At 41.4% G+C, this 26681-nt stretch overlaps 4 protein-coding genes across 15 annotated transcripts in view; 2 read left to right on the top strand and 2 right to left on the bottom strand.

The window, feature by feature from the left end:
* LOC117560301 (rho guanine nucleotide exchange factor 28-like) overlaps window positions 1–5140 on the top strand; it is a 42585-nt gene extending 37445 nt beyond the window's left edge. For 6 of the 8 annotated variants that reach the window (XM_034237185.1, XM_034237173.1, XM_034237181.1 and 3 more), the window contains 10 exons: window positions 7–104; window positions 206–391; window positions 1402–1533; window positions 1661–1782; window positions 1862–1909; window positions 2027–2131; window positions 2254–2418; window positions 2771–3022; window positions 3563–3935; window positions 4109–5140. In XM_034237185.1, the coding sequence (XP_034093076.1) occupies window positions 7–104; window positions 206–391; window positions 1402–1533; window positions 1661–1782; window positions 1862–1909; window positions 2027–2131; window positions 2254–2418; window positions 2771–3022; window positions 3563–3935; window positions 4109–4299 (1672 nt within the window). In that variant the 3' untranslated portion in view covers window positions 4300–5140. The remainder of the gene's footprint in view (window positions 1–6; window positions 105–205; window positions 392–1401; window positions 1534–1660; window positions 1783–1861; window positions 1910–2026; window positions 2132–2253; window positions 2419–2770; window positions 3023–3562; window positions 3936–4108) is intronic. The other 2 variants (XM_034237167.1, XM_034237161.1) reach the window with 2 other exon arrangements.
* A 181-nt stretch (window positions 5141–5321) lies between these two features.
* osmr (oncostatin M receptor) lies at window positions 5322–13469 on the top strand. Its single transcript, XM_034236636.1, has 17 exons — window positions 5322–5451; window positions 5529–5683; window positions 5842–5995; window positions 6317–6589; window positions 6688–6817; window positions 7146–7294; window positions 7414–7547; window positions 7636–7777; window positions 8251–8336; window positions 8473–8680; window positions 9050–9232; window positions 9322–9423; window positions 9906–10073; window positions 10199–10351; window positions 10506–10587; window positions 10694–10778; window positions 12465–13469. Exons 1-17 carry the CDS (start codon window positions 5322–5324, stop codon window positions 13467–13469), a joined length of 3339 nt encoding a protein of 1112 aa, XP_034092527.1.
* Window positions 13470–14406: 937 nt separating this feature from the next.
* On the bottom strand, window positions 14407–19030 carry sb:cb288. Of its 2 annotated transcripts, XM_034236462.1 has the most exons (5): window positions 18884–19030; window positions 18300–18348; window positions 17686–17757; window positions 16905–16989; window positions 14407–15152 (listed from the first exon to the last, which is right to left on the bottom strand). In XM_034236462.1, the coding sequence occupies exons 1-5, from the start codon at window positions 18941–18943 to the stop codon at window positions 15104–15106; spliced, it is 315 nt and encodes a 104-aa protein (XP_034092353.1). In that variant the 5' UTR covers window positions 18944–19030; the 3' UTR covers window positions 14407–15103. The 2 variants fall into 2 exon arrangements, with proteins under 2 accessions (XP_034092353.1, XP_034092364.1); XM_034236473.1 differs by lacking the exon at window positions 17686–17757.
* Window positions 19031–19937: 907 nt separating this feature from the next.
* ykt6 (YKT6 v-SNARE homolog (S. cerevisiae)) lies at window positions 19938–24436 on the bottom strand. Of its 4 annotated transcripts, none has more exons than XM_034237123.1 (8): window positions 24258–24436; window positions 23597–23758; window positions 23303–23385; window positions 22603–22703; window positions 22414–22518; window positions 22142–22207; window positions 21788–21889; window positions 19938–21707 (listed from the first exon to the last, which is right to left on the bottom strand). In XM_034237123.1, exons 2-8 carry the CDS (start codon window positions 23698–23700, stop codon window positions 21672–21674), a joined length of 597 nt encoding a protein of 198 aa, XP_034093014.1. In that variant the 5' UTR covers window positions 23701–23758; window positions 24258–24436; the 3' UTR covers window positions 19938–21671. The 4 variants fall into 4 exon arrangements, with proteins under 4 accessions (XP_034093014.1, XP_034093022.1, XP_034093006.1 ...); XM_034237131.1 differs by having other exon boundaries at window positions 23597–23750; window positions 24258–24433; XM_034237115.1 differs by having other exon boundaries at window positions 23597–23750; window positions 24128–24423.
* Between the last annotated feature and the right edge of the window lie 2245 nt (window positions 24437–26681).

The raw sequence follows: 26681 nt of genomic DNA, 5'->3' as shown, positions 1-26681 counted from the left end.
TTGCAGTTGTCCTGAGGAAGAGGAGGAGGAAGAGCACAGTGCTGAGACAGAGGAGGCCCGGCGGGTGGCAGAAGTGAGAGTTCAAAAGATCACAAAGTTCCAAGGTGAAACTAAAGATGCACATTCCATCTGTAACCTGTCTTTAAATATGAAACATGACACTGTTCTATAATCAAGTCCTAATCTCGGTGTTTGTTTTGTTTAGAAACCCTGTTGAGTCAGGACCAGCAGATCTGCAGCAGCCTGGAGGAGAAGTTGCAGCTTTATGCCGAGCTGACAGAGTTAACCCTGTGTTCACCAGAGCCTGTACTGCAGCGCCATCTTCTGGTTCAACCTGACGCTAACACTGAGCCGCAGGCCTCCTCACTGCTCACAGCTGCACTCAGAGAAGGTGAGAAGGCTGCTTTGGTGGTGCTCAATGAAGAGATCTGTCTAATGGTGCTGCTTAACGTGATTGCACCATTCACATAATGTATTTACGGTTAGGATACATCTATTATGGTGAGCAGACTAAGTCAAGTCCATATGAGGAAAACCTGCGTCAAACACTCAACACATCTAACATTGTTGAGTTTTTCTCCCCGCGTATTTCAGCCTAATTTGAGCTTTAATCCACTGAGTTAGAGAAAACTCCTGTGTTTACATGAATTTATTTTAATCAAATGAGATGCAGAATTTCAAAGTATGTCAGACAGTACCAGAGGTTGCGTTAACCGAATATTTTCCGTCTATGACGGATTATTTTTAACAATGACGGACAAATCTGAAAGCAGTCAGAACAAACTCAGAACAGCGCCAAAGCTTCCCCGCAGCGAGGCTCCGGTCACGGTGTTATGCATGCCCGCCAAAAAGGAAGTGATATAGTTTCCAAACCTAACTTTGCCGTAGGCTACAAATCATTGAAATGTCTGTGAGATTTTGCTTTACGCTGTGGCGCGCTCCCGCGAGGTGCAGTGGGCATACATAACACGGCATAACACCGGCGCTAACAATTCACGAATGTGCGTTCCCCCCTCCCCCCGTTGACAGTTCACGAGCGTGTTCCCCCCCAGCAGAGTTGTGTACAGACCGACGGGTACTAATTGATTTTGACGGACATTTTACGATCCTGGCCGTCAAAATGACGGGCAGCGAAAAAGTCTAGCGCAACCTCTGGTCAGTAGCCTACTGCCTTTTAACAAACAGATAATTCACTTTTCTTGAATAAGAATTGTCTAATAGACCTCTTAACTGAAAAATAATGATTCTGCATCATTATAACATTTTAGAAAACAACATAAAAGTGCTGAAAATTAATAAAAGTTTACTATAACACTATTGTACACTGCAGGTTTATTTTATTGTCATTGTTGGTTAGCATTTGTTCACATTGAATAATCACACGCTTTTCTTCTGCTGCAGCGGAGAACCTGATCACTATGCTGCAGGCTCGTGACGGCCTTTCAGTAAAAAGTCAGAGCTCTCCGCTCCGAGGACCAGAGTGCTTCAGCTACAACAGCCATGGCAGCAGCATCCAGGAGTCTCCCTCTGAGCGTGGGTCTCACACTCACACCGTCATTCTGAAAGTCTTTTGAGACCACACACTTCTGACATTTTCATGGATTTGTTATTGGATCATTTCTGCAGTTAATTTCGACTACTTCTTGTTCCATTGCTACAGCGGATTATCTGAGCACCCTCAGTTTGAGCTCCACCTCTCTGGGATCAGACAGTGAGATGACGGGTCTGGACAACGCGGTGTGGAGCTCTGCTGTCGAGCTGAAAAAAGGGACACTCTCAAAGGTTCCAATACCAAATAATAACCATGATAATACAATATATATGCATTATTGTGGCCCGCTAATAACACCGTTTTCTGTAGGTGTCAGAGAGCGTTCATGGTCTGACTCAGCTTCTCTACAGTCTGCAGGTGAGAAGACACACAGTTGTCAGTAACTGTAGCCGAATGCAAAAGTAAATATTTGGCTTTTAAAGGACAGGATTATGAACTGGAGTGTGATCAGGTGTCTCCTCTTTGTGTTGGCAGGCTGCTGTTACCCTGCAGGACAGCTGCTGTGAAGTCCAGAAACTCCTTCTCCAGGAAGGAGAAAGACCTCAGCCCCGAACCCTCTCATCCCTCCAAAACAGTCTGGTATGAGTCACATTATATCCAGGTTAAAATACACATCTTTACTACATGCACACTAGTGTATCAGTGTTTTTAAGAAGACCAGAATTGAGTTGCCTCTTTAACCTGCTGCTGATCTTTTCCAGGAGCAGGAGAAGCAGAGAAGCCTCGATAAAAAGAAAGAGGATGTGGAAAAGAAGGGTTTAGAGAGGAAGAAAGAAGAGGTGGATGAGGTAAAGAAACTCCATGTGAAGCTGAAACAGGAGCAGCAACGCTGGGACAAAGAGTGTCTGGTTCGAGAGAAACAACAAGTAAGCAATTAGCTTATGTTCTGAACTAGTACTAATCATTTGCAACACATATACTTGAATTTCTTTCATGAAATAAAACATGTTGGTCCATCATAAATATTGCCAAGCCATGATAATCCCAATACATGTACACGAGTGAGCCAATTTGTACTTTTCTTCCATCGAGCTGTCATTGGTTTTGTGTTTAGCTAGGTGCATTACTGAGAACAATACAGACAAATAAGATCCTAGTAAGCTTCTAAAATGTTATAAGTGGACCCTTTAACCGTGCATAGCTAATAGTAGTAATGGTACTGTATGAACTGAGAAAAACACATAACAGAACTCTGCACTGTTGTGAATGTGTTCCCAGTGTGAGCAGGAGAGTGTGCTGGAGCAGCGGGAGCAGCAGTGCCTCCTGGAGGCCGAGCGGCTGCGCTGCGAGCGAGAGGAGCTGGAGGCTCAGCTGCAGGAGTACCAGCAGAACCTGGACCGCCTGAGGGAGGGCCAGAGGAGCGTGGAGCGGGAGAAGGAGCAGATCGAAGCCCAGCAGAGGCAGCTGCAGAGGTGGAGACACACCCGCCAGAGCAGCCTGCCTGTCAGCATACCGCTGGACGTATACAAGGTAAGAAAGGAACCTGGCCAATATGACAAAATAAAAATAAACTTCTTGCTTCTGTATGTGGCTCTTACTTTTAAAAGCTAATGAACCTCCATGATTCTTGCTATTTTGAGTTTGCATCTTCATTGCACTTGAAAGTTGCTTTGGATAAAAGGTAAATGATATGTAATGTAATGAAGTTGGGGGGGTGGAAGAGGAGGATAAGTTAAATGGAAAGGAACATTGTTTATGTAGATCCGAGCATTAATACCGCAAAAAAACAAAACACTGTTAAGCAAAACATGCCACCTCAGAACGTCCATAACATTCATCTGTTTGCAACTTATATATATCAATATTCCAATTACTTGTATATAGACTATTCTGCACTATTTCTATTATATTCTATCTTATTTGATTTACTTGCACTATTGTATCTGTTTTATTGTGTTGCACTGTTGGAGGAGCATGTGACCTACGATTTGAATTGTCTACACTGCAGCTATGTACGAATGAGAATAAAAGCCTTGAAACTTGAATCTCATATTTTGTGTTGTTTTAAAGTCCCAGATGCCCAGCCACAGCCGCTCAGGCAGCCTGGATGGAAACAACTCGGTGTTCCAGAACGAGGCGGTTTTACTGGCCTCCCTCCAGCAGAACCGCCTCCACCAGCCCCCCAACAACAACCAGCGCCTGCTCTCTGCGCCCAGGAGGAGCCAGGACATCCCTCTGCGCAGCTCCAGCTACACCGCCAACCTGGGCCTCAGTGCCAGCCTCTACAACAGCCTCAACACCCTGCTGAGCCAGGCCCACAGCAAACAGCCCGCGGAGGGTCTCACATACCCCAACTACAGCAACCCACACGCGGTCCCCCGGCCCCTGAATGTCCACCCCTTCAGCAGCAGGATCACTGCACAGCCACAAATGACCAACAACAGTGAGTGTTTTCATATTCCTGCAGGTATATAGTGGACGGCAAAACAAAGACGTGCAGCTGTCTGTCGCCGCCCCCCAGCAACATGTGTCCATCATAATGCTGTATGTTAATCTCATCTCAGTTCCATAACCTCCCTCCAAAGCACGATCTTAAGCTTTTCTTTCTTCTTTCAGCAGACTTCAGCCAGTCGTTTGACAGACCATCCCCGGGTCCCTGGAGGTCAGAGGTCACAGGTCACAGACTTTATGAGGACGGCTACTCCTCGTCTCCCTCTCTTACCCCCCTCCTTCCCCCACAGGCCTACCTCTCTCTTGAAGGACAGAACGGGGAGGAGGGAGTCGAGGAGAACATTGTTTATCTCTGAGAAAGAGCAATGCCAAGCTGCCTGAGCTAACTGGACCGAAGATAATATATCTGTTGCTTATATGTGTTTGTGTATACGTGTGCATTTGTTTTCAAAACCTGAATAATCAAACAAGGGAATAGTTTCGGGGAGGGAGTTTACACAGATACAGTATTTGTGCCTTGATCAGTGTATGGGGTGGATATTCATTATTCTCTTCCTGTGTCATGAAACCATTGTGCCTTTCTGCAAACAAATTCTCCAGCTCTGATACTTGCACCCCACGTTTTGACTTCCACTATGATTCCTTTTAGTATCCGTTGAACTTCGTTGATGGAAGAGGTACATTTAGTGCCAACACTGGGACTTAAAGTACCAGGATATCAGGACACAAGTATTGATGTTGTTTTCACATGAGCACTTAAAAAAAGGAAATATTTGAAAAGCCAAACGAGCCCTTCCCCAAACTATAACAGAGTGCTATTATTTCTCAATATTTATAAGGGATTGTGAGCATCTTAAAGACATAAAAGTAAACTGACATTATTGTATAAATAGTAAATATATGTATATTTTTATTGAAAAGCTACCTATGCACACTTTGATTGAAGAATCATTTAAATTCTTCTTTTTTTTTCTCACTTAAGTGCCAAAAATCTTGCTATCTAATACTGAAAGTGATGTCTGTAAAAAATGGCTGTATGTTTTCTGTTCACCACCTTTTCTGATAATTTATTGTGGTATTGCTTCATGCACCGTCAACGTTAATAATATTTTGGTTAGGATACGTGTTCTCTTGTAATCGCTGTAATCAGAATTGTGTTGTGCCATATGGATATGCTATAAAACTGTATCAAACATCTTTGTGTGTGTGTGTGTGTGCAATTTGCCTTGCCTAATACACTACAGGGCAACATTAGTGTAGCACACCTCTCATTGGTTCATTATTGCTTCATATTAAAAACGTGGTTGTATTGGAGGCTGGCTGCTGTTGACCATTGACTTGTGGGACTTCCAGTCAGTGTGTGTGCTGAACGGCAAGCATGGCACACTGTTTTTTCTTTAAACATTTCTGTATTGAAAGGTGTTTAAGTTTTATAACATGTTTTATTGACCTGCTTGGATTGTATTTCATATTTTCTGAGGCTCATAGTGGCTGCTGCTTCAACTCTGGTGAGTTTGATGTAAATCTCATCTCCCACATTGAAACTCCTCAAAATGTGATGTACTTTACATTTATTGTGTGTCAGTTGGTCAGCCGCCAAGCCCGAGAATCACTCATCTGCAGGCTCTGGGTGACCAGCAGAGCCTCTTGGTGAACTGGATGGTGAACAACAGCAGCTTAGTGGGAGATATTTATGAGATCCATATCGGCCGCACCGAGAACCACACTGTTATTTATAATGTGAGTACTAGTAGTCTGGGTTTTGTGTTATTAAAAAGCTCTATAGTTGCTTGGGACTATGATACTTATATAACAGCATTTAGTGTGGGAATTTTTATAAATAATCAAATGCTCCTGTGAAATCCATGTACAATTCTTCCCTATTTTTACTATTCTAGAAAAATCTGAGTATTTTTTCTGTGGATCCAGTGGAATATGCATGGACATGGACCTCAGGCGTGCCTCTGGGTTGTGTCGATCACTCAGTCAGGATACGACGATTCTATAATCAGTCTGTCCCGAGTCCCTGGAGTAACTGGAAAACAAACAATAGTAAGATGATGCTACTCTTGTGCTTTTGTCAGTTGTCAGTGTAAATGAGTTAAACAAAGTTTATACATTTATATAAATCTGGTTTCTTATGTGCACTTTTTCACTGATAAAATCATCACATCGTATAAGTGAGTGTTCACTCGGTAAGAATGTGTCTTTTTTTACTTCCCTTTTCACCAATCTTTATATCAGTGTTTCTCAACTGCAAATATCTGTCGCAATGCACAGTGGCAACATTATGTTCACCCTCAGTGGCCCCAGAACATACCAGGGGTCAAAGATACAGCACCCCCGCTCATCTCTCTGTTCTGTGACCTGTAGGAACCCAGGCGAAGGATAAGACAAGGATCTTCCCCAACTATCGGGTGCTGAGAGAGAACTCCAGCGCCATGTTCTGCTGTGTTCCCCCTAGAGGAGTCCATATTACCAGCATGTCCTTCAGCCACAGCAAATACCCTCTTATGAGCATTGGAGCGGGGGTCAAGGCAATCACTGTACACAACCTGAAGATCCCAACAGTGCGCTTCAAATACCTTTTAATCTCATGCAATGACACAACAGGCAGGCAGAGTGATGTCTGGAACTTTATCAGTTGTAAGTCTGAAATGTTTTGATGTACTTTCTTCAAATATTTTTGTAATGTTTTGTCCAGATCACTTTTACATCAGTATGTGTCTCTTCATACACTGTAGTTCCTCCCCAGAAGCCCAGTAACATCAGCTGTGTGACCTCAGACATGACAAGTGTCTCTTGCACCTGGGATTCAGGCAGAAAACGAGACGAGAACGACCGCAACACGCAAACACGCACTCTTCACATAGAGTGAGTGTATCACAAATGTATTACTTTTTGCATTTTCTTCTTATCACTGCCATCTGACAAACCTGCATGTTGGAGTTCAGCTTGAGCAACACCTTTCTATTTTACTCATAAAATGGCTCCTACTGCATACAGATGAAAAAGCAACCCTAAATATCAAAGAGCTTCAAAGCCTCTTGTTGGATCCATTGTGCAGACAGGCTGAAAGGACACTCTAAACAAGATAATAGAGGCAGGAAAGGCTGTTTGTTCTCAAACAATTCCTACAAAGAGTTCTGAAGGATGTCTTATTAGTCTCTTCTCATGCTCTTGTTTGTTGTTGAAAACACAGCAACTCAGACCAGCCTCCCATCAACTGTGAACAGTCGTCTTGTACTTTCCCCGCCATCCCTAACTTGAAGGAATACAACATCCGTGTGGTGGTGAAGGACCTGCTGGGAGAGGAGACGGAGAGCTACAGCTTCAACATCTCTGACAGAGGTCAGAGGCCACACAGGCATCTAAACACAATACACACACACATTATGTTGTTGCTATTATCACTTGAAGATTAACCTCATCACACATGTTAATTCATGTGTGTTTTTTGTTGCCGTTAGTGTCACCTGTGGTGGAGTTGGAGAGAGTGAGCCTCGGGGCGACACACATCATCGTGTTCTGGATCGTACATGAGAACTTGACCCGACTGAACCTCCTCTGTCAGGTCACTGCAGACCCAGGAAGTGCCACCAAAGTGTGTTTAATGCTTAATCGTTTATATTGCAGGTATTCAATTGTCTTTTTGCATTTTTTGTATCATTCTTTCTGTGTGTTTGTGACAGCTGAGGTGCAATAGTGTGAGTGGTCGATGCAAAGTCACACTGGAATATCTGTTACCTAACACCCCCTACTCTACCAGAGTGCGCTGCTCTGTGGACGGCCGGCTCTGGGGGGAATGGACCAAGCCCAGATCCTTCAAAACCTGTGAGTACTAAACATGTGTATAAGCAGGGTAGTGTGATGGTGTATACAAGGGTGTGGTTATGTCAAAGTGTTATTCAGTTAAGACAATGGTCAGCTGAGCAAATGATACAAGTCCGGCACATCAACAAGTGGGTTTAAGGCCGGGCAATAAACCCTTAGTTGTACAGTTTTAGCACTTACAATGACTGAACAAGTACTGGTTTGGAACGTATTATAATAATAAAATATGCGGAAATAATTAAAAAAATACCCTTCCTAGTCACAGGTGATGTGTTTAAATGCTTTGTTTTGCCTGTCCGAAAGCAAAAGATATTCAGTTGAACATAATTTAAAAAAAGAGAAAAGCAGGAAATCTCCATATTTAAGAGATATTTTCAACCATTTTTGCATGCCAAATACTAACCATTCATTATTAAAATAGTTGGCATTTATTTTAATGCCGTAAACAAATAATCTTCATGTCTTCTCCTCAGATCCGTTGGTGACCTTGGATGTATGGAGGAGAATGAAGCAGCTGTCCGACCCAAACAGTCGTCAAGTTACTCTTCTGTGGACTCATGTGAGACTCTATGCTTGTCTAATATTCTCCAAACTTCTATTTTGGCATAACAGCACAGAATGTCTGGTTAAATCATAGAAAATAAATGTCACCACATGATGCATTTTTTAACTTTCACACCCACTTTTGTTCTCAGGATGTTCCTGACTCAGCAGCCACGATCAAAGGTTTCATGGTGCAGTGGTCGCAGGGAAGTCTAAACTGGACTGAGCGGAAGGACAGTGGACAAACCCAGGCGCAGGTCTCCATTAATCTGGGACAGTATGACTTCACGGTCCGGGCTCTTCTCCACAGCGGCTCGGCCATCCCAGCTCACATCATCATCCCCCAGAAGGACATCGATGGTGAGCAGCGAGGACTCGGCTGACATTCTCTTGGTTCATTGTTTGAGTTTTCAACTTAACATTGTATGTAAATGTTTTTTTCTTAATCTTTTATCCTACCAACTTGAATCCCCACATGTATTGGGGTACTTGATTTTTGTTTTTAGATTAGATCAAATGTTTTCTAATTCTGATTAATGTAATAAATAATAATGTTTTTAGTATAATTAAGTTAACACTTTACTATTTTTGGACTCCCCAGTAGTCCTTTTATGTTAAATATGTCTGTAGGATGAAACCTATATTCCTTTTTGAATTGACCGTCTCTTAAACTCTTCTTGCTTTAACACCACAGTCTGCCACAGTCTAAAAATGCATGTCTCTCTCCAGAAATCCTCCCGGTAAAGAGGCGTTTGAGCAGCAGCCCTGCTGGTTTTAATCTGACCTGGGATGAGCTTGATACAGTCACCTGTGGCTACACTGTGGAGTGGTGCATTCTGGGAAACGCTGTGCCTTGTAATGTGCAATGGCTGAATGTGAAACAAGGCAACAAAACATTGTTCCTACCTGCCAGTAAGTCTCTGTGTTGGTATTTTCCTGCACATGCATCCTTCACGTGTTTTTCAAATGTTGCTATTGACGGTCACTTCTTTATTTTGCAGGCTATTTCAAAGCAGGTTGTAAGTATACATTTAATATATATGCATGCACAGAACATGGACACAGACTACTGGAAGTACAGATGGGATACTCACAAGAGCTTAGTGAGTGTTATTACTGATTCATAAGTTGTTCTGGAAATCTGTCTCGATTTGTGTTTATGTTGCTCTGAGGGTTTCTTTAGGAGGTTAATCAGGTGTTCTGTCATCTAGTACAAAAGTCTGAGGTCTGCTTTTAGAGCTGAGGTCTCAACAGACAAGTTTTGAGTGCATGCTTTCAAAATAAATAATTTAATAAAGCATGACAGCTACATTTAACACGGATGTCCTTATCAGAAGATCTTCTCCAGATCATCTAAACACAAGACATCATGTTTCCTGTTTCTTTTCATCTCGTAAATTAAAAAAGATATCAAATTGAAACTTTTGCAGCAGATTCTGACATCTTCACAACAATGCAGGTGTAACATGAAATGTCCTTCTAGATTCATGTATCATTTAGGAAGGTTAGTTATTGCTTAAAGTCAGCTGTTTTAATTCTAATTAACTTTATCTGTCTTCCTTCCTCAAAAAACGACTTTCCTCAGAATCTGTACAGTCCCCGATTCTGGTTGAACCTGTTCAGAGTACTTCCTCATCTGTGACTCTGGAATGGAGTTACAATGAGGACGATCCGGCTCACACGGCATTCATCACTGGTTACCTGGTAACAGGACAAGAGGCAGGGACTGATACACCGCCAGGTCATGTTGCAAGTAAGTGTGGAGGAAAGCTTCAACTGTTGATAATTATTCATCTTGATCTGTTTCTGTGCTCAAAAAGAAAGCCTGTAAATGACTGATACATGAAACAAGGCATTTATGATCTTGTGTACATCTAGATGTGTTCAACGTGTCTGTGGTAGACCCTCGGAGGAAGTCTGTGACCATAGAGGGTCTTCAGCAAGACCACAACTACCTTTTCTCTGTGAGCGCTCTCACTAAGGGGGGGCCTGGACAATCCACCAGTATTACCATCAGGACCAACACCAACTGTGAGCTCCATAACGTCCGGTGCAATCCTGGATATACAACCATTTATTGATTTAACTATTGTCCTTTCTCATTCAATCTTAAAAAGTTCTCAGATTCCATTACAAAGACTTGAATAAATGACTTCAACTGCTCATCCTTTCTCTCTCTTTGAAGACTCTACTCACCTGGCCAAGATACTGACTCCCATGTTGTTACTGTTGGGCTGCATCATTGCACTGTGGCCTCAAAGAAAAATGTGAGTAGTTTGATCTTTTAACCTTCACCTAAATGTTAATTTATAAATGGTAATGCTGAATCTCTCCCTCTCTCTTCAATCTTCTAATGTTCTGTTTCTCTTCCAGTCTGAAGAGCGGGCTGAGAGAGATGTTTGCTTACCCGGCTGGTATGAACATAAAAACTCCTGAGTTAGACAGTTTCCTGCACGAGGTAAAAACACACCACTGAAATAGTCAAATCATGAGTATACAGAACTATTATTTATTCCCATGCATTGTTCATTTCATCAATACAGTTCCCAAATGGTCTATGAACAATTCCTGATTTTATAATTGCTGACATTAACACATTTGAGTTGTAACACACACTCTAGTTTTGGATTAGGGCGAGTTTCTCATGTTTGGACTGTCTTCGACCACTTTATGGGCGTAGTTCTCTGACAATGGCAATTCAAATGTTACCCAGGGCAATTCAAGGTGTGAAAAAACTTCTGATTAACAGAAGCCATTTTAAACTTGGAGTCTGAATAGAAGTGAACACAGAAAGTTCCTTAGAAATTCTTTTTGGAGCAAAATGCACAACAAAGCCACTACTTTACAGGCCGTAGTTAACCCATGTGTTTTCAGAATCAGAATCTGAAATAGAAACAGGTTTAATACCAGGTAGGTTAACACATACGAGGAATTTGACTTGGTGTTGAAAGATAATTAAAAACACAGATAGAAAACTATTTGAAGAAAACCATAATAAACTATATAGTCAAATATAGCAGTATTTACATTGAACATGATTGAAATTGGAGAAATAGAATTGGAATAAAATATGTGCAGTAATGAAAAACGAAATAATTATAAACATTGTGTACATTAAAGGGGACCTATCATGCAAAATGCACTTTTTAATGTATTTTATACATAAATGTGTCCCCGGTGTGTCAGGGAAACTCACAAAGTGTCAGAAAACAAAATCCCTCTCTCTTTTCCTCCATACCCAAATCTCTAAAAATGGGGGTACAACGGAGCTGATCCAGATTTGCGTCCGATATGATGTAATATCGGAAATGTCGACCTGCAGCACTATCAGAGACGTTTCTATCAGAAACAATGCCCCACAGTTTTGGTCGTAATATTATAAACGGCTGTGGCTCAGTGGATAGAGTGCTGGACCTCGAATCAGGGGGGTAGCAAGTTCGAGTCCCACTGCAGTCAGCATGTCGTTGTGTCTCTGGGCAAGACACTTCACCCCAAATTGCTCCTGTGGGGATTGTCCACGGTACTGAATGTATGTAAGTCGCTTTGGATAAAAGCGTCTAAGAAATAACATGTAATGTAATATGGTCTTTGTTTACATTAGCAAGCATCGCTAACACTCAGAGCTAACCTGTAGCTACTGGATGTGTAAAAAAGCAGGAAATAAAAAAACGAACTCACCTTGTAGAAAACCCGCAAGAGAAAAGCATTTGAGCTCCATGCTGTTTCAGAAGTAATCCTTGTTGTTGTTTGGAACATGATCACGGCAGCATTTAGCTGAATCTCGTAGAATTCTGAGCAGGCACAAGCTGCTCCTCTTTTCTTTTCTTTGTTTCAAGCTAAGGACCCCGAATCAGCAGTTCTCTAACAGGGCTGAAATAGAGGGGTATGAGGGATGTCTAAAATGCATGATCTGTTTGGTATTTTGAGCAAAACACATCATAGACATGTCTTTTATATATTTGTATATATCTGAGACCTAAAAAAATATAGATATATAAAAAATATATATATATCTAAAATATAGATATATAAAAAATATATACAGATAATTGTATATATATGCCTAAAAAAAGCATGATAGGTAACCTTTAATGTAATGCACACATTTTGCCTTGCATCATTAAGATCCCCTCTGTTTGCACAGACTGGGGAGAGGCTGCAGGCTCTGAAGGTGGAGGAGTGCTGCACCTGTGACATAGAGATCCTGAACAGTAGACCTCTTCTGAAGGAAACATCTGCACTGAGAGACCCTGCACCCCTGAACCCACCCCCCTCTCCTGCTCCCCAGAACCCACCGCCCTCTCCTGCTCCCCTGAACCCACCGCCCTCTCCTGCTCCCCAGAACCCACCGCCCTCTCCTGCTCCCCTGAACCCACCGCCCTCTCCTGCTCCCCTGAACCCACCGCCCTCTCTTGCTCCCCAGAACCCACCGCCCTCTCCTGCTCCCCTGAACCCACCGCCCTCTCCTGCTCCCCTGAACCCCACCGCCCTCTCCTGCTCCCCAGAACCCACCGCCCTCTCCTGCTCCCCTGAACCGACACCGCCCTCTCCTGCTCCCCTGAACCCACCGCCCTCTCCTGCTCCCCAGAACCCACCGCCCTCTCCTGCTCCCCTGAACCCACCGCCCTCTCCTACTCCCCTAAACCCACCGCCCTCTCCTGCTCCCCAGAACCCACCGCCCTCTCCTGCTCCCCTGAACCCACCGCCCTCTCCTGCTCCCCAGAACCCACCGCCCTCTCCTGCTCCCCTGAACCCACCGCCACCTCCTGCTCCCCTGAACCCACCGCCCTCTGCTCCCCTGAACCCACCGCCACCTCCTGCTCCCCTGAACCCACCGCCACCTCCTGCTCCCCTGAACCCACCGCCCTCTCCTGCTCCCCAGTCCTCTGCTCCAATCACATCTCTCTCCAGTGTCCTGCTTGAAACAGGCTACTGTACACAGTCAGTCACAGTGCTCAGAGACAGACCAGACGTCCAACAGATGACATACATCAACAACAACAACACTTTTTATCACACCGTGGAGGAAGATTCATCTGAGGCACAACAACTCATGTTCTCTGAAATCAAATCAAGCTTTGAGCCTTCTGACAGTGTGCATGATTCGTGTAGTGTTATCTATGGTTATATTTCCAATAACACTTTATAAGTATGAAGTCAAAGACCAGGCCCAAAATGTCTGTCATATTTTTTCGAGGGTGTAATACTATAACACGTTTATGTAAATATGAGGCTTTCTAATGACAATATTAATGCATATGTGCTTGTAAAGATGTATCTTGTCTTATATAGAGCAGGAAACTCAGGAGGTTATATTTCAACAACTTGTGTTTTCTGCTGAAACTAAATTTAGATGTCAAAGTAATACAGCAGCTAGAGATGTAATCTATATAGGATGCACTGATAAGGCAGCCAAACATGTGCATCTTTCTTTAATTTGTATGGTATTATCAAAATATATTTTTGAATATCCAACACTGCAAGGGCAATGTTTTTTCATCTGCAATTTTAAAAACAGGTTTAGATCATCATCTATGAATGACCTTTTAAATATATGTTATGTATGATCGCCAGAGCTGATATAAATGTCAAAGTTGTGGCTAATATTTAGGTTTAGGTATAAATACTATAAGGTGTATTAGAGTAAATGAAATCCCAAATGATGCACCATAATTATAATTGGCTCATGCCGCTCCCATCCACCTGTGCAGCTAAATCTTAATTATTTGCCAATCTGTCCTAATGTTTTAAAAAGATTTATGCATTTGATATGATATGATCATTTTCTTTTTATTTGTTAGTTACGGTATCTCTGCTTTGACTTTCACCAAATCACATTCCCATTCAATTACTTCATTTAGCTCCGCTCTGTAGTTTCCTTTATAAGTAGCATGACTGGTTCTGAACACCAGTGCCAGTCCTCTGCTCGGAGGCAGGCAGGCACAAAGCACGTTAAGCTCGGTGGCTGCTGTATGAGCTGATTTGAAAAACGTTTCAAAAGGCTGAGTTTTCTGCAAAAATCTATTGCAACATTTGTTTCTCATACCAAAGCTTAAGGTCAATAAAAAATATGCCATGAAACAATGGAAGAAAAATGATATTCATTGAAGCTTCATTACATTTTTGACTTAGTCACATATAAGCATTTACAGATATTCACATTGATGTAAAAAAGTCACAGTTTATTAGAGAGACTCAAAAGTCATACAGTAGTTACAACATCCTGATTTTAGTGTGGATTTCAAAGAAGACAATAGAGGATAATATAAAACAAAAATCATAGTCAGTTTTCTAATTCCAAAGTGAATGCTGTCTAAATACCCAGGGAGAGCTGCTTGGCTGATAGTCCTAATATATAACACTCTGGCAGCATTAGTAGTGTACCTAAGAAATCTTAAAGAAATTAGAACAGATAAAAATAGAACCCATAAAAGAGGACATATTTAAATGCAACTGTACAAAGCATGCAGAAAAATCCACATAAACTAAATTGACCACAACCTCTCTATCAGACACAGCTTGTTGGTCCCTCAGTAGTGCAGAGTCACAGACAAATCAGCACGATCTGACCTGCCAAACAAGTGTTAGACATCAACATGGAGCTCTGAGTCAACAGGAGCCCCCAGCAGACCGCTGAGGGAACACAGTTTTTTGTGATTTGACCTTTCATCCATAAGAAGGATCTTCTTCAGCGACATGTTGTCACTCTGGTGCTTTTCTCTGGGCTGTGTTTGCTCTAAGATTTTAGTCCGCACCATTAAGATCCAAACTGGCAGCCAGTCTTCACACAGACGTCCTCTGTTTTACTCTCACCCTCACCTTGCAGTGCTTTCTGAAAGATAATAACAAACAAGTGGTTGTTAGATCGCCTACAAACATATCCCGGATGTTGTCAAGCACCTGCGGCCGACAAACTGCACCTCAGACAGCATTCCCTCTCGCCTTCACAGAGATGTTTTCGAATCAGTTGAAGCAAGTATTTTATTACTAATGAACACCTCTCTTAGCTCAGGATGTGTCCCAGCTGCCTTTAAACATGCCGTGGTGCAGCCATTACTTAAAAAGAAAAATCTCGACCCCTCCATTCTCGCAAATTTTAGGCCCATCTCCCAGCTACCTTTTGTATCTAAAGTCCTGGAGCGAGTAGTCTATGTCAAGCTGCAGTCGTTCTTAACCACGCATGGCATTCACGAAAAGTTTCAGTCTGGCTTCAAACCTATGCACAGCACTGAAACAGCCCTTTTAAGGGTTTTAATGATCTGCTCCTAGCCGCCGACTCAGGTAGCCCAGCTGTCCTGGTGCCGTTAGACCTGACAGCTGCCTTCGACACTGGACCATAGCATCCTGTTGTCGCGGCTTGAACAGTCCGCAGGCATCACAGGCTCAGCCCTTGCATGGTTCAGGTACTACCTGACAGACCGTAGCTTCTCAGTGCAGCTAGGTGCCTTCTCCTCTGCTAAAGCCCCTCTTACCTGTGGGGTTCCCCAAGGCTCTATCCTGGGCCCCATCCTCTTTCTACTGTACATACTGCCCCTACTGTAGGTTCAATTCTCACTAAACACAACATTCCCTTCCACTGCTATGCCAACAATGTACAGATATATCTGCCTCTCAATTCAAATGTCAATAACTGATGGACTGCTTGACAGAGATCAAATCCTGGCTGAGCAAAAATATCCTTAACCTCAACAAGAGCAAGACAGAGGTCATCTTTTTTGGACCCCAACCTCCAGCCTAGCCTCTCTGGTTGATATTCAGGGCTCTCTCAATAAAAACATCCTCCCGTCTCTTATGAACCTTGGAGTGACCTTCAATAGTGCTTTTAAATTCGATAAGCAGGTCAGCTCCATAGTCAAAACATGCATTTAAAAAAAAATAAAGAATATTGGCTAAGACCAAGTTGTTTTTATCTTTTAAAGACCTAGAAAGGGTTATTAACGCCTTTGTTACCTCGAGACTGGATTACTGCAACGCTCTGTATGTGGGTATGGACCAGGCGTCAATTAAACGCCTGCAGCTAGTCCAGAATGCAGCTGCGCGTCTACTTACTGGACACAAAAAGCGTGACCACATCACCCCAATTCTGGCCTCATTACACTGGCTTCCAATTTGGTTCTGAATTGATTTTAAACTCCTTTTATTTGTTTTTAAAGCCCTAAATGGGCTGGCTCCGGCCTATATAGCTGAACTCCTCCAGCGCCACACCCCAGCCAGAGCTTTAAGGTCTGCTGACCAGCTGTTGCTGGTAGTGCCCAAGACCAGGCTCAAAACCCGAGGTCACTGAGCCTTCGCAGCAGCTGGCCCTAGGCTCTGCCCCTCCATGTGAGGTCGGCCCAGACCCTAGGGGTTTTTAAATCCTCACTAAAGACACACTTCTTCTCTCTGGCCTTCTAGTCAAAGCTGAATATGACTCCTGACATTTCCCTGTGTTTTGTTTTTATATTTCTGTTGTAAATTATTGTCTTTTCTTGTTATTGGTCTTTCTTTGATGAGCTGGGATACAAAGTCCAGACATGTGACGCTAACAGGCAGGTGACCAAATGACAGTTTCAAGAACGCTGTGTCAACAAAATGTAATTGTTACCTTTGTGGTGGCGACACCATGCACTTCCAGAGGACAGCGTAGAGAGCAAGTAGAAAGGCAATGAACACTGTGGCTGCAATGGCACCTAAAGCCACAAAAACAGACTTGTTATTACACAACAATAATCATGCCAATACATGAGGACACATGCACAATATGCAGGGTTGCACGGTTCATTGTATCTTCTGCAGAAATAATTTGTTTACCTACTTTTCATCCTGGTGATATAAGTGAACCGGTTCCCTCACAGAAAACATATGCTACATTTCATGCTTTTAATTGACCTATCAATCTCCCCTGCACTGTCATACATCAAATAAACAACTGGGGTATCTTTTTGGTGCTTTGGGGATTTCTCCTCTTCTGTAAATGTCATCTTTCAGAGCTCTGCAGCCTGCCTTCATAATATTACTGGGGGCCTGAGGAATTTCACTGCCCTTTACCAATATCTGGTTTAGTGACCTGACGCTAATGGAAGCGTTATACACTTATGAATATGTCTGATGAAAACACTGCTCTCAAAAGGGAGTATAGATAAAAATATATTGGTGTTGGCAAACAAAAATAACCCCCAGCAATTTGATCATACATAAAAGATCTGGCAAATAAAATGTTTTGGAATTGTGTAAAGCTTGCTTTGCTGCTGGTGGTTCAGCTCAGTTCTCCTCTGTTTGTGGGCTGACCCCTGAGGGAAATACACTTTGTTTGCTGTTGACCTAAGTCAGGTGTTTCTCTCCGAAACAGGTCGTGCAGGGTCTGTAAAGACATCAGATGTTGTCACCTGGGATGATTCCACTGCTGCTAGTTAAAGAGTCCTCTGTGTGTGAAGGACGAGTAGCAGCTGCAGTTGAACCTTTTAAGGGGGAAAAACATATTGACAAATAACTGTCAACAGCGCTAATATAAAACGCTGTGAGAGATACATTTGCCTACATAATTTATAATTAGTAGTACTACTTTACAACTCAGTGACTCTATTGATGGGGAAAATAATGTAATATGTTTAATTATAGGCATTCTTGGTGTTTATAAAATATAATGTTCATGTAACAACCATTTTCTAAATGAACAGTTAAGTCTGTGAACATAGAGCAACAAATACAGTATGTTTCCTTTGTCATATTAAATATTTTAGCCACTTTGAAACTGGGCCATTTGCCATGCATGGCTCTAAATAAAAAATAGTATCGATTGCCAGTCATCTAAAGCTGACAAGTTGCTAGATAGAATTTACATGAGGAGGAATTCACCTTTTGTCTGCCACTTCAATCTGATTTAGGTAATGTGGACAAACATGTAGTTAATCTTTTTATAAGAATAAAAAACATGACAACTTGTGACTTTGACAAAACCAACATAAAAAGATAGGAAGAAATACAACTCTAAAAATCTCACCATTTCTGTGTTGAGCATTCTGTAAAAGTGTCAGATCTGAGTCAACCATCTGCAAACGCCCAAAACATACATGTTTGAACAAAAAGGGAAGTGGAGCACAGGGCACTGAGAGGACACACTGATCGGATACTTGATTGTGCATTTTAAAAAGACAGGCATTAACCACAGTAACAATAGTTTAAAACACACAGAAAAAAATAAAGGTGGAAGTAAAGTGCTGAATCAGCTGAGGTGGACACCGTGCTGCAGGAAGTCCAACAAAGAGGGAAATCAGAGCGCTTAGGGCAACGACAGGCAGCAAAGATAAGAAAACGTGCCAGATAAGAAACACACATATTTCCAAAAGAATCATGTAGACACTTGTTCCTGCAGCTGGACGGTCAAACAGTCTAGGTTTAGTGTAATAATGCTCACTGAAGACTAGTAAACAAGTGAAACCGTTATGGGTCAGGTTGTAACCGTCGTAAAGAAACACTGTATCCCGAGAGAGAGGCTCGTTCCCGGATCAACAGGTTTGTTTTGGTTCGTTGTTGCTCTTCCGTAGGAACCAAATAAACGTCTGATTTTCTCTTTTAGCTTCTTACCATCGAGCTGTTCCCGCCGCTGGTTACAGTCCTGCTGCTGTTTTTCACATCCGTCCACATTTTTGAGGCTGTGTGCGGTCAGACTTCATCCGTCCATCATGTTTTCCTCTCACCTGAGAAGGACGCGCGAGGAGCGAGGTGCGCCTCTGGTGCTGCATTCATGTACTTCCTTTCAACTCGTACTTTATATCTGGTACAGAAAAGAACCTCGGACCGTGTTGTGCAAGGCTGTTCTGTTCGACTGAAGTAAGAGTTGTAAAAATTGTCTGAAGTTAACGATCGAATTATTTGTGTTTTTAATATCAATCAGGCGTTTCCTCTACGTTTGGGGTGGAAAGTAGTTTGTGCATTTACTAAAGTATTTGCTTTCCTTCAGTGCCCCTTTATACTTCTAATTATCTAAAATCAGTAACATTTTGTATTTGTACTTTATTACATTTATGTTACAGCTTGAGTTTGACACAACACTCATTAATAACTTTTAAAATATTTGTAGCTTTTCAAATGTAAAGTTTTTCTCCTTTTGATTTATAATTTAGAGCAAGTCTGCAATGAGTAGCCTACTTTTACTCCTAATAAGAAGTACCATTCTTAATGCAGTATTTGTACTTGTGATGGAGTAATTTTACAAGGATCTGAATACCTCATCCACCATTGCTCTATGCGGTATCTTGAGAGCAAAACGGATTTTTGAGAATTCATCTAATTTGTTACAATATGAAAAATGGTAGGCCAGGTAACATTTAGCCTTAATTCGGTTCCTTAATGGATTCTGTTCATATTAAAGTTTGATATTTCCTACAACACGTCGTGAAGGGTGCATCAGCTTCTGACCTTCCTGTGGAAAGGTGCAGGTTTCAGTTTGCCGAGTTAAGACATGGATGTTGAAAAAGATACTACTGTTGACACTCAAAGAACAAGTTTACCTTTACATTGTGTTATAGGATTTCCTGCAACACCTCAATGCCAGCTTCCAGTAGGATGCTATCATGTGTGTTTATAGCCAAGATGGCATGTTCTGTAAACAATCAGAGTTCCAAAAACTAAAAGTGAATACAGACAGAAAATAACCGTTTATTAACTGAAGTCTTGGTTTTAATTGTGCAGACCACATCAGAATCAAAGCATTTAATGTGGACTGTTACATACATGTTTTCAAATTTAGCACATTAATTGAGGACATTTTGGAGAAAAAAAGCAATTAATCAAATCGTAGGAACATCCCTCGACACACTTCACATGAGAGTTAGTGATAAGGACAAAGCATATGCAAAGGTTAATTCACCTTCCTTTATGAGAAATTATTTAAATGTATCCTTTCCACTTTAAGAGAAATATACCATCAGTCTGCAGAGATATTGCACAAACGTTTACACTGTAAAAGCAGAAAGAGCAATTCAGGTCACACACAAATACACACCAGTCCTCACACACAGGCACTCAACACCAATACAGCCTGCATATGTTGTATATCAACAAACCACACACACACACAGCTGAAAGAGAGCAGTGAAACATCTAAAAATACACAACCCAAGGCATCTATCTCTAAGCTGATCAGCAGTTCCTGAAGAGACATTTCTGCATACAAAGTAAGCAGTGCTGTCAGTAAAAATAAGAAAATTAGGAAGTCAATTGTGGAGTGTGTTAAAATATGAGTTGGATGTGAAATCCTCCAATTTGTCTGACCATTTTTCAGACATTCAACAATAAGAAGCCAGAGAGTGCAGCAGCAGTCGAGGGCTCTCAGAATCACAAGTGATGGTAAATAGATCCAGGGTTTGAGAGGAACAGACGGCCCCCCCTGCAGAGCTCTGAGTGTGCTCTTGAACTCTAAAGTGTTGCGTTTGGCGGTTAACAGTGAAAAGCATGGCTACAGTATGTTAAGTAGAACAGCTTGTTGTGCCGTCCTTTTCATGAGAACACATCATTTCTACAACAGCACACAGGGTTGCATGTTAGCCGCAATAAGGCTGCATTTATGAAGAAACATCCCTCTACACTTAGCATCTTTCCTCCCTTCCTATCAGCTTTAAGATGCACCATCATTCATTACGCACTCACCCAAAGTGGGAATGTTTAAAGTTTCATTTAACACTATGAGACAGAGAAATCATGTAACTTAATCCAGTATAATACATTTTCAAAATTCTGTGAGATTCTGATGTCACACATCCAAGCAGCCACCCGTTGTCCTAGCTCACATTAGAGTTGTTTTACCTCATACTGAGGCTCATTGGAGGAATACAAGTAAATAAACAGGGCCACCTAGTGGGCAACAAAGGTTATGCCTGCAAGAAAAAACGGTTTAACCGTGACGCATCTTTAGAAATCACTACATAAGACTTTGTGATTGTCAGAGTTGTCTTGAAGCAGAAGCACAATTGTGGTTAAGAATTTTAATAATTGAATTCAAACTATGAGGATTCGTTTCAATCTGATAACATTAAATGGTTTGAGGACGTTTATACAATACATCACCGATACACAACGTCACACTATTATGTCTGCAGCTGGTATTGGAACACCACAAGATGTTTACCCTTTGAGGGGTAAAAAAAATAATCAAATGTTACTTCTTCCCCAGACCAAACCCCAACACTTCAGCCCCCATCAGTCTCAGTCTGGAGAGGTCACATTTCCACCTTTTCATGCTGTTATCCTAACCTCCTGACCCGGATGAAAGTGTCCTTTCTGTCCTTTGTGTTGAGAGCTGGTGGCTGGTGGGTGATGGGAGTTGTAGGAAAATCAGAAAGGCAGAGAGAGGCGTGTCCTCGAGGACGAGGCATCACATGATTTCACAGCAGGAGTTCTGTTTCCGTGCCTGCAGGGTTAACATGCAAACAGTCAGGCATCTAAACAGTTAATGACCGTGTCAGTCCAGATAATAACGCCAGCACTTACAGTCTTGTAGAAGGCTTTGGACTGGTTTCCAAGGTGCTCCGACTTTGCCACAAGATCATCCAATTTCTCTCCTCTCTCCAAAAGACTTTCCATGGTGTTGTGCTACAGATACAGAAAGGTTTGTTAATCACAGAGTGCAACCGGAATGCTACGTTATGGCTCTGGCATGTAGAGGTTGCCCAGGACCTGTAGCTTGCTTGTTTTAGTTTTTTAGTATTATGTGCTTTCCATATCCTACATGTGTATTCTGTTATGAAGAGAACAAACTAAAATCTTCTGATGTTTCTATATAAAAAGGAATATCTATCATCCTCTTAGTTTAAGTATGCGGCCCGTGCTTCGGGAGGATTTTACCAAAATGATCTTTGTCTCATCCAGCTCTGCCTGCACTTTGGTCATTGCATCTGCTTCTTTGGGGTTCTGGGGGAAATAAACAACAACAAGCGGTCAGTATCATTAAACAGCACTGATTCATTCATATCTTTCGTCTTTAACTCGAACCACATTTCAGTTAACAGTGTAAGATGACAAAAGACACGTTAAGGAAATGCAATATATTTCTTCATACTCCTAGGCAATAACAGTTTCCTTTGACATATTTCCTAATAAACAGATGACACACCGACCTGGTATTTAGAAAGGTGAATATCCAAGGCTTTGTAGTTTATGGTGTCAGGATTACCAGAGGGCCATTCTATACTGTCCACTTGCCTGGAGAACTCTTCTAATACCTGGAAAAAAGCCAAACAACAATATGAAAACTGAAGCTGACGGCAAAGTGCAAGAAGTGTCTCTTAACATGTTTCTATACCCACCTTGTCTAGCAATGTGAAACAGACTCTCTGAGGGTATTCAGTATCTGCGATGACCACAGCACTCAGGTTGTCATTTCTTACATACACATGGCACAGGTACTCTGCAAATAGGAGAAACCATGGTTAGTATGATGAAAACAGAAGTGTGATAAAAGCGGTTCCTGGTTTTAGGGTACGGTTTAACCCAGAACAAGTTGGCTGGCTTTGTTAAGAAAAGCAGAAGTAAAAGTGATATATTTTAAATAAATGTTACTCATTGTAATATATGGAAATCATTTTGATAATAGGGGGTGTTAATGGGTACAGCAACCAGACCGGTCTCTTCAAGAATAGCTAACATCGACAGAGCCCGACTTATTTATTGTTTACCTGACTGACCTTCCATTTAAACTGTTTATACATATGCATGTTTGATATGTTAAGACACACAGGAAACATTTGGAGGGAGAGAGGTACCCAAGGTTCCTGGTCAGAGTCAGGGACTTCACATGTTGTACGATGCACATCTTTACCACTCCCCCACCAGGATGCTGATTCAATTGTAAATATTAACTTTTGCTTCACTCACAACAAAGTTCTTACTGTTATATAAACTGGGTGGCACCAAACAGAGAAAGAACAGGATAAGTGCTGAACAACACTAAAGCAAGATATGATACAACTTTAGAATTGAACCTGAGCTGAAGCTGCTAATGTTTACCTTGCTCTTTGACAGAGGCACGACTTCCTTGTGATGTCCGTTCAACAATCAAGGCACTGGTGAAGGTCATGAACTCCTGAACACTAAACAAGCCAAAACAATAAGGTCACCAATGGAAAAGTCCCCACGTATGATTAGGCAACAAATTAGACTATACAATGTATTTTTTTTTAAACCCAAACAAAACTGACGTGTAAAAGACCACAGTGTTACTATTACAATTCTCTCTCCATCTCCACACAGAACAAAAGAGTCCAATACAAATAGGTCAGATGATATATACAGGGGACCGACCTGGAGCGCTGAAAGAAGCTGAAGGAGGAGAGGTCGTAGGCCGATTTGAGGAGGTTGGCTTTGGTCCCTCCTTTGTGGTGGATGCTGATGCTGTAGAGCTTCATGCTGCCGCCGTGAGAGTCCTGGTCAGTCAGTCACAGCAGATACGATCACCCTGATGATCTCATTTGGAAGACGAGACAAAGTCACATGAGAGCATAATCCCTCATCCAGTTTAGCCAGCTAGCCTATCTGCTAACAATATGAGAGCTAAAGAAACTTGAGAGGTAGCCTACAGTTGACAAGAGCTAGCTTAGAAGTGAAAGTAGCCGCCTTATTATTAGCTACCCAACACTCGCTTAAGTACATCTGTTTCTCAAGGAAACGACACATGTGATAAGTGACAGTAAGTGGTACACTATTACCACAGGCTAGGTGCCATGTAAATGAAGTTTAAAAACGTGCAAAGCTAACTTATACTTCTGAAATCAAGTTTAGCATGCTGCTAGCTACAAGTTCTATCAGGTCTCCGTTAGGCCTTAACGAACTTACCAGACAAATCAGCAGCAAACCGTTGGGTTACCGTCCAAACAACCGAATAATATGTTTATTCCACATAAACTGAAACTTGACATATAAAGCAGCTGTAATGTGGCTTTATCACACTGTTGTTGACACTAACCTAGTACTTTTCAATATGACCAATCACCACGTCACGATCCTGAAACGGTGCGAGGTTATAATTCCTCCGGTGGAGCACTTCATAGTCTGATAGGAAAGGTTCCTAGGAGAAGGTATGACATTTTTGAATAATATTGAAGTTTTTCAACAAATACACAATAAAATAATTATGTGTTTCAAGAAGAAGAAGAAGAAGAAGAAGAAGAAGAAGAAGAAGAAGAAGAAGAAGAAGAAGAAGAAGAAGAAGAAGAAGAAGAAGAAGAAGAAGAAGAAGAAGAAGAAGAAGAAGAAGAAGAAGAAGAAGAAGAAGAAGAAGAAGAAGAAGAAGAAGAAGAAGAAGAAGAAGCCCTCATGTCAGTTGAGCAATGCAATGAATGTTGATTATGAAATAATAATGATTAAATTCATTCATAAAAATAAGAAGGATACTCTTTTTTTCTATTGGACAATTTGAGATCTTTGTCGATAATGAAGATACTGGGTCAAAATATTTAATTCTGGTTTTCATTTTTTTTGAGTCCTTCCTTTGTCATTTTACCTAACAAATTACTTTGTTAGACTAGTTTTTTTAAACATATCATTAATTTCTATTCATAATAACATTTTAATAGGAATCGTGGAGCCAAATCATTTTATTGTTGTTTTTTACCAAAAGTAGCCTATTTTATTTAAGTGTGTTGTTGTCGCTAAAGTAGCCTATTCAAGTGAGATTTTCTCGAATGGACAGTTAAAAAATAGCCTATATTCTGTTTTGTTCTATTGTAAAGAGCTTGGTTACCCTCTGGGTCTAACTTTTTGTCTACCAAAAACATGGCACTCTCAATTGATGTTTTCTCTGGTAATCTTGCTCCATTAAACAATTTGCTCCTCGCTACTTAACTCAGTGGTAAGTGTTTTCCATGGCAGAGGTGTGCCTGTAATTCATTTCCAAGGTAACACAATAAAATCGTTTGGCATGGAAACCGCTAAGCCTTTATTTGTTGACATGATTGCTGCTCCAGAGGAAGAAATGCCTTTTTCCTTCCTCGAGTAAATGTTGGCTGCGTTAAAATATTCAGGTCATTAACAAGGCCAGCTAATTGGAGGCTTGCTCAATATTTGTGATGCTTTAAACGTGGTGTACAACCCTCGAAGGAAGACTTGGATGCAATGTTTTATTTAATTGTTCTTGTTTAACTGAGTGTTGGAGCTGATGGCACGCCAGTGCGTCGATGCGGCTGTTAACCGGGCCAGATAACTACAAGGAAGAAGATACAATCCACAGGTTAAAATAAATGCATGGGTTTTTGTAGGAATTAAGGTGAATACTTAAAAATGTAGGCTTGAATTTACTGCAGATATGTAATCGTGTTTTGGATTGCTGATAAAACATTATGTAGGTGAGACGTGAAGGATTACATTTTCTCTGCACCTCATGCACGAACGCCGAGTTCAAATACAATTAGAGCTGAAAACTGGGAATCTCCAAAACGATTGGGGAAAATAAGGACATTTCTACAGCAGGGCACAGATGGTCTGCGGGACATTAAGGATTTAATCCTCGTTGTGATACGATGGATAAGGTAAATAACATATATATCTACCCATCTAACTATCTATCTATCTATCTATCTATCTGTCTGTCTGTCTGTCTGTCTGTCTGTCTGTCTGTCTGTCTGTCTGTCTGTCTGTCTATCTATCTATCTATCTATCTATCTATCTATCTATCTGTCTGTCTGTCTGTCTGTCTGTCTGTCTGTCTGTCTGTCTGTCTGTCTGTCTGTCTGTCTGTCTGTCTGTCTGTCTGTCTGTCTGTCTGTCTATCTATCTATCTATCTATCTATCTATCTATCTATCTATCTATCTATCTATCTATCTATCTATCTATCTATCTATCTATCTATCTATCTATCTATCTATCTATCTATCTATCTATCTATCTATCTGTCTATCTGTCTATCTATCTATCTTACAGTAATATAACAGTAAGTGTCATGAGCTTTACAACTTGTGGTCCATGATGTAAAAAAAGTTGTCTTTAACTTCAAGCTACTAAAGTATACATTTACAGAGAAATAAGATAAAAAAGTTATCTGTTTCATTCTGAAAAGACAGTTAGTTGTAATCTAATGTAGATTCCATTACTAGAAGTAATACATTATTTTAAAATAAATGTATGTGTCAGTGACATCTCTCCTACTGACAGGGCACTAGGGGAGAGGGTCACTGTCACAGCCAGGGGTCAGAGCTAAAAACAGTAACAACGTTTTGGTTAGGTAAACTACTGGAGCTGATAAGCACACATGGCCTTCACTTTGTTAGTTTTAGAGGTCATTCATCCCTTGCTGTTACTAATTTTAGATATGTTACTCATTTTACAAATGTTTGCATAACTCTTAAGTTTATTTAAGCAACCTTGCAACATTGGATATTGCTCAAAGTAAAA

This window comes from Gymnodraco acuticeps, unplaced genomic scaffold (assembly GCF_902827175.1).
Source record: "Gymnodraco acuticeps unplaced genomic scaffold, fGymAcu1.1, whole genome shotgun sequence".
Taxonomy (NCBI): Eukaryota; Metazoa; Chordata; class Actinopteri; order Perciformes; family Bathydraconidae; genus Gymnodraco; species Gymnodraco acuticeps.
The sequence above is the reverse complement of the archived record's forward strand: the minus strand, read 5'-3'. Positions and strand labels throughout refer to the sequence as shown.

Excerpts from the sequence above, each read along its gene's own strand:
- osmr (XM_034236636.1), top strand. The coding sequence starts at position 5,322 with ATGGCACACTGTTTTTTCTTTAAACATTTCTGTATTGAAAGGTGTTTA. Across the intron at positions 9,424-9,905 it reads GGGATACTCACAAGAGCTTA|AATCTGTACAGTCCCCGATT; the intron begins GTGAGTGTTATT and ends GACTTTCCTCAG. Across the intron at positions 10,074-10,198 it reads ACCGCCAGGTCATGTTGCAA|ATGTGTTCAACGTGTCTGTG; the intron begins GTAAGTGTGGAG and ends GTGTACATCTAG.
- sb:cb288 (XM_034236462.1), bottom strand. The coding sequence starts at position 18,943 with ATGTGGACGGATGTGAAAAACAGCAGCAGGACTGTAACCAGCGGCGGG. Across the intron at positions 18,349-18,883 it reads GCGGCGGGAACAGCTCGATG|ATGGTTGACTCAGATCTGAC; the intron begins GTAAGAAGCTAA and ends GGGCGTTTGCAG. Across the intron at positions 16,990-17,685 it reads CAGCAGTGGAATCATCCCAG|GTGCCATTGCAGCCACAGTG; the intron begins GTGACAACATCT and ends TTGTGGCTTTAG.
- ykt6 (XM_034237123.1), bottom strand. The coding sequence starts at position 23,700 with ATGAAGCTCTACAGCATCAGCATCCACCACAAAGGAGGGACCAAAGCC. Across the intron at positions 22,519-22,602 it reads GTTTCACATTGCTAGACAAG|GTATTAGAAGAGTTCTCCAG; the intron begins GTGGGTATAGAA and ends GCTTTTTTCCAG. Across the intron at positions 21,890-22,141 it reads ATGAGACAAAGATCATTTTG|CACAACACCATGGAAAGTCT; the intron begins GTAAAATCCTCC and ends CTGTATCTGTAG.